The sequence below is a fragment of the Eutrema salsugineum genome, unplaced genomic scaffold (genome assembly GCF_000478725.1).
Source record: "Eutrema salsugineum unplaced genomic scaffold, Eutsalg1_0 scaffold_15, whole genome shotgun sequence".
Lineage (NCBI taxonomy): Eukaryota > Viridiplantae > Streptophyta > Magnoliopsida > Brassicales > Brassicaceae > Eutrema > Eutrema salsugineum.
Genome location: NW_006256867.1, coordinates 7,256,125 through 7,267,611, shown reverse-complemented (window position 1 = coordinate 7,267,611; position 11,487 = coordinate 7,256,125). Strand labels below are relative to the sequence as shown.

The 11,487-nt window shown below is 48.4% G+C and overlaps 2 protein-coding genes across 2 annotated transcripts; one reads left to right on the top strand and one right to left on the bottom strand.

Annotated features, from left to right (window-relative positions):
* The first annotated feature begins 1,463 nt into the window (after positions 1-1,463).
* On the top strand, positions 1,464-4,089 carry LOC112088110 (meiosis-specific protein ASY2-like). The gene is made up of 4 exons (XM_024158266.1): positions 1,464-2,340; positions 2,411-2,545; positions 2,613-3,304; positions 3,664-4,089. Exons 1-4 carry the CDS (start codon positions 1,464-1,466, stop codon positions 4,087-4,089), a joined length of 2,130 nt encoding a protein of 709 aa, XP_024014034.1.
* Positions 4,090-8,849: 4,760 nt separating this feature from the next.
* Positions 8,850-10,541, bottom strand: LOC112088109. Its single transcript, XM_024158265.1, has one exon. It carries the CDS (start codon positions 10,539-10,541, stop codon positions 8,850-8,852), a length of 1,692 nt encoding a protein of 563 aa, XP_024014033.1.
* Between the last annotated feature and the right edge of the window lie 946 nt (positions 10,542-11,487).

Sequence of the window (11,487 nt, the reverse complement as noted above, 5' to 3'; positions counted from 1 at the left end):
TCACAACATTCTTGGTATTGTTATGGCTCAAGGTACCCTAATGTTCCTTGAACCCATTCAACTTATATTCTTGATTTTCCCTTGGAGAGCGTTATGGAGAGCAAGAAATCAGATCACAACCTTGCGTCAACTTTCAAACAGCCAAATTAGCTTTGACCTGATATCAAGTATTATCGGGTCAAAGCTAATGTTAAAGTTAATTAAACTTTCAATTTTTCATTACTTGTATATAATATAGTGAGTAAAGTATATTATTTTTTATTATTTAGATTTTAATACAGACTTCATATGTCGTTCGATTAGAATGAGCAAAAAGGGATGCGAATAACTAAGATTGGTGTGATATGCTAGTAGTTCGTTTTCGTCAATGATGATTAACTACTAATAATACATAGGAATTGTTGTATTATATCCACACACGAGGTCACTTTGGTAAATGTTTCTAAGTGGAGCTCGGAGATTCTTGTTTGAGTAGAGGTGAGATCGATATGAGGTTCTCGAGGTGATATTACGAGGTCAAGTAAACGAGGTAAGAGTTGAAGATTTAAGTGTAGAGTGTTTTTGTCTTTATTTCAGATTACGGATCCCGTAATAAATGAAGTTACAGGGCTATTTATAGTGCTTAAATTAGGTTACATCTCGGTCAGAGTAGCTTGGGCGGCCGGGCAGATAGACCTGACCGACCGTCTATCGGAGCGTCGTGCTGGCGAGCTGTTTCATCTTTGTCGACGTGGCGAGCTGTCCCATCCGTGTCAAGGTGGCGAGCTGTCCCATCCGTGTCGAAGTGGCGAGCTGCTCCTTTGATACGAAAAGGTTGTCTCTTTGAACGACCTCGTTTTAATCTTCGCGTGTGGGCTTGTCGATCTTCGATCTTACTGGGCTTTTTATTTCGTTAGTGGGCCCGAACGAAATTACAAAAAGGGGGCTGTGCTCAGCCCACCTACAACAATTGTCCCCCCCCAGTCCGTTGATGGAGATGTTACTTCGATATTCAACGCATCGAGCTGGGGAACTTTCATACCTTTGGACCTCGATATCGATGTGGAGTTTTCGGAGTCGAGGTGATACTTAGAGGGAATGAAGAGCCGCAAATAGCCGACGGTCGTCTTAGGCAGCGAGGAGTCGCGAATGGAAGCGTGATTCTTGGGAAGTGATGAATCGCAAAAAGCAACGGTCTTCTTGGGCGACGAAGAGTCGCGAGAAGTAACGGTCGTCTTGGGCATCGAAGAGTCGCGAGTGGAATCCGTCACTAAATAAAGTACTGGGTAGCGTCCGCATCATGATTACTTTCCTCGGTAACCGCTATTTTTTCTTCCTTATATATTCCGCTCTTCCTGTCTTCTTCTCATTTTCTTCTTCGTGCACAAAAGGTAATCTCGCTCTCCCTTCTCTCTAGAATTCCTTTCTCTCTCTAGAATTCGTCCTTTCGCCGTTTTATTTCCGTCATTGTCCGACATCGAATAATGTCTTCGGGAGGTCAACGCATCGAGTCTAGCTTAGAGTCTGGCTCTAGGTCTGAACAAGAAGCCTCTGGGAGTTCTAGCTCCTCTCCTGAGGTATCTTCGAGGTACAATACCCAATCGGATCGAAGTGAGTCTTCATTGGTTGAATTGGCGGATCGAGTTCGTTCTGATGGGGCATCTCCGCGAGGTGAAACTGCGACGTCTCTTCAAATAGTTCCTTTTGAGGAAGATGGTCGTGACGGGAGGGCTGTTGAGCATGTCGAGGAAGAGGGTGAAGAAGAAGATGATCAGGGCGGGGAAGAGGAACAAGACGAGGAGGCTAGACCTCGACGTAAAGGTTCCAAGCGCAAGGGAGCCATCAAGAATCGCTTAGAAAATATTCCGTCACAGATGACGGTTCAGCGTCTGGAGGAGTTTAGATCGCGATATGGTTTTCGAGGTGAGTTGATGGCGCCGGGACCCGAAGATCGGCCATGGCTAGCTCCAGAGGGCTGGGTCACGCTTTATGAGGCGTGGTTCAGTCTTTGTCATCTCTGGTTCCCCCTTCCGAGGTTGTTGATGGACTACGTCGACCGGAGGGGTATTGCTTTCTCGCAAATCCTCCCTGCGGGAATTCGATTTATGGTCGCAGCTCTGCTATTCGGGAGCGAGGCTGGAGTCGACGTCGATTGGCGTTTCTTCGAGGAGATGACCAACGTCCAAAAGAACAACTCGATCCCGGGCACGTACACCATAAAAGCCAGGAAGGATTGTTCCCTGGTTTATCCTGTCAACAGAACACCAAGCTGGGAGGCATCGTTCTTCTATGCGAAGGTGGATGAGGCATTGGTCGTCGATACGACCAGGGTTTTTAGGAGCGAATGGAGCAGGAACATCGGTAGATTATCAGTTTGGTCTTATTTCGAGTTTCTCCTTGTCTTTTATTGATGTTTCTTTATCTTTCGCAGATCGAAACGTTCAGCTCGAAGCGTTCCCGGAAAACTATCACCAGAATCTTCAGAAGATCAGGGCTGTTGGGATACAACATTGGCCCGATATACACCGTCGAAGAGTCGAGGCTGCCATCACTCGTATCACGAACAGTAAGTTCGATGTCGTCGATATTTCAAGTTGAGCTTTTATGTCGTCTAACATGTTTTTTTATTTCAGCTAGTTGGAGAAGGGAAAATTCTCTAAGGGAGAGAGCGATTGCGATGGCTCCTATCCAAGTCAACGCACCCAGCCTCGCTGCACGCTTGAAGGCCAAGAAAAGCGGGAGTAAGGATCGAGGTCCTTCTGCATCTCGGCCTGCACACACAGATCCAGTCCCGGCCCGAGAAGAGGTCGAGGTTGTTACTCAACGCGACGTAAATCTTGAGGTCGCAACAGAAAGTGGGGTCGAGGTTCAAAGTGCCGAAGACCAAGTGTCTACTCGACAAGTAGACGATGAGGCCGACGAAACCATGCAGTCGGCGAGGCGCGAGGAGAAGAAACAAAAGAAGAGGAAGCGCGGGGAGAGGAAAAGGAAGGAGGAAGCCGAGGCTGCTCGCCTCGCCGAGAAGAAGAAGGTCGCCGAGGCTAAGGCGAAAGGTAAAAAGAAGAAATCTTCCGGGGACGGCGACGATGGCGGTCAAGTTGGAGCGGAGGCTGTGAGCAAGCGGCTTAGGGTTGATCCAGCTGGCGATGACAAAGCCAAGGAGATCGATTGGAGCTTCAAATTCGAATACCCCGAGTCGAGTGAACCGTTTGTCAACAACGTCGACAAATGTGCTGAGCTATTCGGGATGATAAGAGGCTCCACTTCCGAGGTTCCTCCCGGTACTGATGGGGCTTTCAAGGATATGGCGAGCTTCGCCTTCAAGGTATGTTTGGAGTCTTCTCTTTACGCTTTAATCATCTGTGAGCTCGACTGACATTTTTTTACCTTTATTTTCAGTTCATCGCGAGCTGTAATCGCGCGAGGGGGCAATACATGCGCTGGCTCCGGAATGGTGCAGCTCGGCTGAAGGATGCCTAGGCTGCTGGAGAAAAAGCGGTGAAGGAACGTGACACCGCTATCGAGCAGCAAAGGGTTGCCGAGGATAACTGGCAAACGATGAAAAGAAAGGCGGAGCAGCTCGATGCCGGGGTGAAGGAGCTGACAGACAAGATCGAGGCGATGAAGCAGGAGAATCTGGACTAAGTCAACAATCTTCAAATTGTTAATGAGGCTAAGATTCAGGTCGAGAATTCGATCGCCACCGAGGTCACCCGAGCACAGCGACAAGCTGATGAGAGGATCGAGGTGGAGACAACCCGAATTTGGGCGGATGCTGAGGCGAAGTATTCAGGTCGCATCGATCGGTTGAGGATTCGAGTTGCTCAACAAGAGGCGATCGAGAAGGTTAAGCTCGATCTGGTTCAGGCTCGAGGTACGCTGGAATGCCTTGATCTCTTGAAGGAGCAAGAGATGTCTGAAGCAGAGTTGAGAGCCGAGCTGGAATCGTCGAAGCGCGACTGCGAACAGAATCTCGATAACCTCAGCTTCACAGATCTCGAAGAAGGTGACTTGCCTCCGCCTTACCCTGAAACTCCGGATGGCGGTTCGGATGGAGATAATGCCGAGGATGGAGAGAACCACGAGGGCGGCAATGAGCCCGAAGAATAGATCCTATTCACCTTTTTCTTATCTGTACTCGCCTTCCTTTTTTTTATTTTACCTCGTTCGTAATGACCCGACCTATCTTTATTAATGAATGCTTTTTTTTTAAGTATCAGCTCACGACTTGAGTTATAAAGCGTAAATAAATACGAGGTATACTTAAGAAAAACGAAACGAAGTATTAGCTCGCAATCTAAATGACAATAGATTCGAGATGATATGCTTGATACGAGGTGAAAATTGGTTCGAATAGATTGGAACGAAGCGAGAACTTACTTATTGGAACCATACTTACGAGTGATAGGCACAAGACTTGACCTAAGAATATAATGGACGCGAGGTACGAGATGCGAGATAAAACTTAGTAAAATAATAGGTGCGAGGTAATAGGTGCGAGGTGGTACTCGGCTTAAGGGGACAATAGGTGCGAGGTATGACTCGGCTTACCCTGTTTTATTTCATTAATCGTGTCCGAATAGTGAGAATGATCTCGACGTAGTTATTCGGGTGATTTAAGAAAAGATGCGGGACTGGTCCCGGCTTATTCTCTCACAATCGTAAGGTTTTTGTTCCTTAGGATTGATTAAGAGTTTGCATTGTAGGGAAATGCGTATTAGAGGATCGAATATCTAGCTAGGATGTCGATGTGAAAGATGTCGAAGTGAAAGATGTCGTAGTAAAAGTTGTCGAAGTAAAAGTTTGTATAAATAAAATTCTATTAATAGCTGTACCTCGTAAGAGGTTGCCTACGTACCCAACAAACTGGGATCAAGCCGATCGTAGTTCACATTCGAGATATAGCTCGACCGAGTATAGCTCGGTGAGCGTCCTTTTTTTTTTTTTTTTTTAGTAGTAGTACCGCTTGATGTTCATCGAGTTCCAGGATCGAGGTAGCATTTCGCCGTCCATCGTCATCAGCTCGTAAACGCCGGGTTTTACAACGTTGGTGATTTGGTAGGGGCCTTCCCACTTTGCGCCTAGTTTTCCGGCACGGTATTCTTCGGTATTCTCGAACACCTTTCGAAGGACGAGGTCGCCGGCTTCGAAGTGCCTTCCTTTCACGCGTTTGTTGTAGTATCGTGAGATTTGCTGCTGATAATTTTGCATACGTACCAGGGCGTGATCCCGCTCCTCTTCGAGCATATCGAGGCTATCCCTCATCATTCTTCCGTTCTTTTTTGTGTCTTGTGTCAACATCGTTCTGCGTATGGTTGGTAGACCGACCTCGGCAGGAGCCAAAGCTTCCATGCCATGTGACAGCGAGAAAGGAGTTTTATTCGTCGATCTTCGCGGTGTAGTTCGATGTGACCATAAAACTCCGTCTAACTCATCTGCCCATAAGCCTTTCTTATCCTCGAGTCTCTTTTTGATGCCATCGAGGATAGTCTTGTTGGTCGCCTCGGCTTGTCCGTTTCCCTGCGGGTATCGCGGTGTTGATTTGCTAAGTCGTATCTTCCACTTGGCACAGAAGTCTTTGAATACATCGGAGATGAACTGGGGACCATTATCGGTGACGATCTCGTAGGGCAGTCCGTGACGGCATATGATGTTTTTCCAGACAAAGTTCTTCACGTCGGTTGCTTTGATTTTGGCGTAGGACTCAGCCTCGACCCATTTCGTAAAATAATCGGTGATGATAAGCATGAATCGTTTCTGTCGGGATCGAGGAAGGGGACCCACGATGTCCATTGCCCATCTCATGAAGGGATAAGGTGGCGAGGAAGCAGCCAGAAGCTCGGCTGGTGCGTGGATCATTGGCGCATGTCGTTGGCATTGCTCGCAGCGAGCTACGAACCGATCGCAATCGGTAAGCATTGTCGGCCAAAAATGACCGTGGTTCTTGATTTTTAGAGCGAGAGCTCGACCGTTGGAGTTATTTCCACACGCTCCTTCGTGCGTTTCCCGCATGACATCGAGCGTCTCTCCACCGTGAAGACAATTGAGTAGAGCGCCCGTCGAGCTCCAACGATAAAGGTCGCCGTGTGACTGAATGTATTTAGCGCTTCGAACTTTTAAACGCCTCGCTGCCCATCGATCGTCTGGGACTTGGCCATCTGTAATGTAGAGCAAGATTTCGATCCTCCAGTCTTCGATTGTTGGTTCTTGTTCGGCGGGCTCGTCGATGACCTCGGGGGGAGGCAATTCGATGTCGTCTAATCTGTTTGCTTCAGGACCGCGAACTGCACATACTCCACGAGGTAAGACGATGCTGGGGGAATTTATGCTTTCGACCGGGATCACGCGCCTTTGATGTGATTCGGACGTCGATGCGAGGGCGGCTAATGCGTCTGCCGAGGTGTTGTCACTCTTGGAATTCTGGTGAGTAAGAAAAATTCGAAGCGATCAGTGAGGTTTTTAACGGCTTTAAGATACAGGTCCATCCGGTCGTTTCTGGTGTCGTAGTCGCCGCTGTATTGGCTGGCAACGAGCTGGGAGTCGCAGAAAGCCTCGATCTTTTTGACCCTGATTCCTTGCGCTAGGCGTAGTCCTGCGAGTAAAGCCTCGTACTCTGCTTCATTATTGGAGGCTGGAAATTCGAGCCGGAACGATTGCTCCAATATCTCTTTCGTCGGAGATTCTAGGCGGATGCCGATACCTGCGTCTTGAGACGAGGAGGATCCATCGACGTACAAGGACCACTTCTCGTCAGGTTAGTCGGTCTGAATTAGCTCTGGCGGAAGCTCTATCAGAAAATCTGCGAGGACCTGCGATTTGGCACTTGTTTTATTGCGATATTCAATATCATACTCCGTCAGCTCGACAGCCCACTTCGCCATGCGACCTAACTGGCTCGGGCTGTGCAGTATCGTTCGAAGTGGTTGATTGGTCAAGACGACGACCGAATGGGATTGAAATTAGGGTCGTAGCTTTCTGGCAGACATGATGACCGCGAGCGCGAGTTTCTTCAAAGTTGGATACCGTTTTTCTGCGTCGTCCAGAGTTTTACTCACGCAGAAAATCGGTTTCTGCTCGCCTCGATCTTCTTTGACTAAGATGCCGCTTACTGCCGAGCTCGACACAGCGATATAGAGATAGAGGGTTTCGCCTGTTTCAGGTTTGGCTAAAATTGGAGGGCTGGCGAGGTATTCCTTGAGCCGTTGGAAAGCTTCCTCACATTTACTATCCCACTCGAAACGTTTGTTGCCTCGGAGAAGTTGATAAAACGGAAGACACTTATCTGTGGATCGCGAGATGAATCGGTTGAGCGCCGCAATTTGGCCGGTAAGACGTTGGACTTCGCGAGTGTTGCGAGGTGATGGGAGATTGATCAGGGCATCGATCTGCTTCGGATTTGCCTCGATTCCTCGTTTAGTGACGATGTAGCCGAGGAATTCTCCGGAAGTTACCCCGAAGGTACACTTAGTCGGATTGAGCTTCATCTGGTATTGATTTAGAACGGTGAAGCAAGCTTGCAGATGGGCGATGTGATCACCGGCGGTGAGTGACTTCACAAGCATATCATCGATGTAGACATCCATTGTTTGTCCTAACTGCTCGGCGAACATGTGGTTGACTAATCGCTGGTACGTTGCGCCCGCGTTTTTTAAACCGAACGGCATTACCTTATAGCAATAGGTTCCTCGATCGGTGATGAAAGACGTCTTTTCGCGATCTTCGGGATGCATCCTGATTTGGTTATAACCGGAGAAGGCGTCCATAATTGACAGGAGCTCGTTTCCGGCGGTTGCCTCGACGATGCGGTCGATGTGTGGCAAGGGGAAACTATCCTTGGGGCACGCCTTGTTGAGATCGGTGAAGTCCACGCAGATTCGCCATTTCCCATTTTTCTTTTTGACGACGACCGGGTTGGCTAACCACTCGAGGTATTTAACCTCGATGATCGAGCCAGCCTTTGACAGACGTTCGACCTCGTCATTGACGGCCTGCGCCTTTTCTGGACCTAACTTCCTCCGCTTCTGCTTGATCGATTTAAACGTTGGATCGATGTTAAGCTCATGACTTGTGATTGAGGGATCGATCCCTGGCATATCGCTTACTGACCAGGCGAATGTCGACGCGTTTCGGTGAAGAAGTCGTACGAGCTCAACCTGGATCTCCTCCTTTAAATCGGCTCCGATTCCTACACATCGTTCGGGGTCGCTTTCGTCGATGTTTACTTGGACGACGAGCTCCTGCTTCGGTCTTTCTTGAGTTGGCAAATCGACTTGAGTTACGGGTAAAATCGTGAGACACGCCTTGGCTGGAATCGTGGATTTGAATCGGAGCTTGTGCTCTGCAGCGAAGCAGAGTCTCGATATCTCCTGAGAGCCTCGAATAGTTTTTACCCCGAACGCGGTTGGGAACTTGAGGCATTGATGATAGGTCGACGGCACCGCTTTCATGGATTGCAGCCAGGGCGTTCCCAGAATTACGTTGTAGATGGCAGGTTTATCGACGACAACAAATTTGACCAGGCGGGTCATTTTTGCTGCGTAAACCGGGAGTCTGATCGTCCCAATCGAGTAGACCGTATCTCCATCGAATCCTGTGAGTGGCTTAACCGAAGACTTGAGATGATGGTTCGCCAGTTCCATTTTGTCAAGCGTTTCTTTGAAAATCAGGTCGACCGAGCTCCCTGTATCGACCAGTATCCGAGACACTTCGCAATCGGCGATCCGCAGCTCGACCACAAGCGGATCGTTGTGCGGCATGTTAACTCCTTCCGTGTCGGCCTCGGTGAATGTGATTGCATCGCTATCGGCGGTCTTAGGGCTTTTAACTTGCCATTTTTGTGCGAGCATGACCTGGCGGCCGTACTTTTTTATCTACCTGACGGAATCGTTGCACGTCGATAGGCCTCCCATGATAAAGAACACTTTCTTTTGAGATGCCGGGGGAGTGTCACCTCGAGGTTGGTTACCTCGATCTCTCTTTGTGGGATCATCATTGGATCGTTCGTTTGTTGGGGAAGGAGGTGGAAGTTGCTCGGTGGGAACCGCTGGTCGAGCTTCGTTGTTTCGCGGAGCGGTGTTTTGGGGCTGGTTTGCTAAAGCGATCTCCCCTTTCCGATATTTGGCGAGCAAGTAGGCCTGTAGCTCGCGACACATCGCAGTTGGGTGACCGTACTTGTTGTGATAGTCGCAGAAAGGTCGTGTCTCCGCGCGATCTCCTCGTTGCCAGGTGTTCGATTGGTTTTGATACTGGCGGTTTTGTTGTTGTTGAGTGCTGATGTTGTACGTCGCTCCACGGCGATTGTCATCTCGATAGTTATTGTCGAGATGTTGTCGAGGCTCCTGATAATCTTGTTTGGAGATTTCTTTGTGAGGTTGCTGCTTCGGTGTCGTTTTTGCTGGCGACGCGCTCTCTTTTTCTTCCTCGTCCTCGATGTATAAGGTGGCACGGTGAAGCGCATCCTCGAGAGTTCGGGGTTTGCTGAACTTGAGGCTATCTCGAAACTTCGAATCGATTCGAAGGGCATTCCGAAGAGCTGGCAGTGATGCCTCGTCAATCACGGTGATTCGAGAGACGATCGCATTGAACCTGCCGATGAAAGACCGAAGGGATTCTTTTTCGCCTTGTTTGATCTGGTAGAGGTCAGCGCTGGAGACTGCACCTTGGATATATATCATGTACCTCTTGAGGAATGCGGTCGACAATGCTTGGTAGCTGTCAATCGAGTTCACTTTTAACTTGGAGAACCAAACGAGGGCCGCACCGCTGAGGTTTTCAACGAACAGTTGACAGAAACCTGCATCTTTCTCTTCGTGGGTGAATCGTGCTCGACCCATTTGAATGCTGAACGCGGTCATGAATTGGCTCGGATCCGAGTTGCCTGTATACGTCGGGAGATTGAACTTCACTTGAGTTCTGATCGGGAAGTCGGTAATTCGGGTCGTGAACGGTGTGCTTTGGCTTTCTTTTAACACACGGTCGATCTCGGGTGCCGAGCTAGTTGCTTGATGGACAAGCGAAGTCATGGCTCGCAATTTGGCTCTCATTTCGAGTATTTCTTCGTCTTGCTGCAAGTTTCTTATCTGAAGCCGACGTGTCTCGTGTTCGGGAGCCCCGATATTCACCTCGTCACAGTTCGAGGTTGGATGATTTTCGGTTGTTGGTGGTGCGGGTGAGTCTCCGAATAAGGCGCGCTGTACGCGCTGAATCTCTTGGGCTCGTCTCTCTGGGGCTTGAGTCTCTGAAGAATGTAATATGTTGACTTGATCTTGGCAAGAAAGTTGTGTCGCGGCGAGCTCGTTCAGGCGAGTGCTTGTCTGATGATTTAGCTCTTCCATTCGAGCCATCATTGTTGCGAACAACGTTGCGACGTCGGTAGGAGCTGCTGGTGTGCTTCGATTCGCATCTTGTGCTTCTGGGTTTGAAGTTGCGTTTTCCACGGGATTCATCGTTGGTGGCTGCCTATTCGAGGTCTCCGGATTGTTAACTGGTGACACAAGAAGTCCCTCCTCGGCAGTAGTTGAGATGGGTAGGTTAGTTGTTTCGTTGATTTGAATTCCTGACATTATCGAGCTCCTCTTTGCGTAGAAAGAAATCTCTTAGCCCCACGGTGGGCGCCAATTGTTGTATTATATCCGCACACGAGGTCACTTTGGTAAATGTTTCTAAGTGGAGCTCGGAGATTCTTGTTTGAGTAGAGGTGAGATCGATATGAGGTTCTCGAGGTGATATTACGAGGTCAAGTAAACGAGGTAAGAGTTGAAGATTTAAGTGTAGAGTGTTTTTGTCTTTATTTCAGATTACGGATCCCGTAATAAATGAAGTTACAGGGCTATTTATAGTGCTTAAATTAGGTTACATCTTGGTCAGAGTAGCTTGGGCGGCCGGGCAGATAGACCTGACCGACCGTCTATCGGAGCGTCGTGCTGGCGAGCTGTTTCATCTTTGTCGACGTGGCGAGCTGTCCCATCCGTGTCGAGGTGGCGAGCTGTCCCATCCGTGTCGAGGTGGCGAGCTGCTCCTTTGATACGAAAAGGTTGTCTCTTTGAACGACCTCGTTTTAATCTTCGCGTGTGGGCTTGTCGATCTTCGATCTTACTGGGCTTTTTATTTCGTTAGTGGGCCCGAACGAAATTACAAAAAGGGGGCTGTGCTCAGCCCACCTACAACAGGAATGTCAAACGGACCGGCCGCCCTCGTTCATTTAGCCTGCCCGCAACGAATATTTTTATATTTTTGGACCATAACTTGCTGATCTGGTAAGACTACAGTCCTTATAACTATATCCAAGTCCATCCCGGTAAGTCCAGAGGGTTAGCTGATCAAAGACATATACTACCGATAAGTGATAAGTCCAACGTGTATTGACACAATTTCAATTTAAATATACTACATGTTTTACTTTGCTGATAAAACCTGTAAGATGAAAGATATATGAATATTATTGAGATGATAGCTGAAAGAAAAACAATATTATTCTATGTTATTAAATGAAAACTTAAAGGATGTCAA

Bases quoted from the DNA above. Each gene is read 5' to 3' on its own strand.
- LOC112088110 (XM_024158266.1), top strand. From the start codon at position 1,464: ATGTCTTCGGGAGGTCAACGCATCGAGTCTAGCTTAGAGTCTGGCTCT. The intron at 2,341-2,410 runs GTAGATTATCAG...TATCTTTCGCAG, and splicing joins CGAATGGAGCAGGAACATCG to ATCGAAACGTTCAGCTCGAA. The intron at 3,305-3,663 runs GTATGTTTGGAG...GCTAAGATTCAG, and splicing joins TGGCGAGCTTCGCCTTCAAG to GTCGAGAATTCGATCGCCAC.
- LOC112088109 (XM_024158265.1), bottom strand. From the start codon at position 10,541: ATGTCAGGAATTCAAATCAACGAAACAACTAACCTACCCATCTCAACT.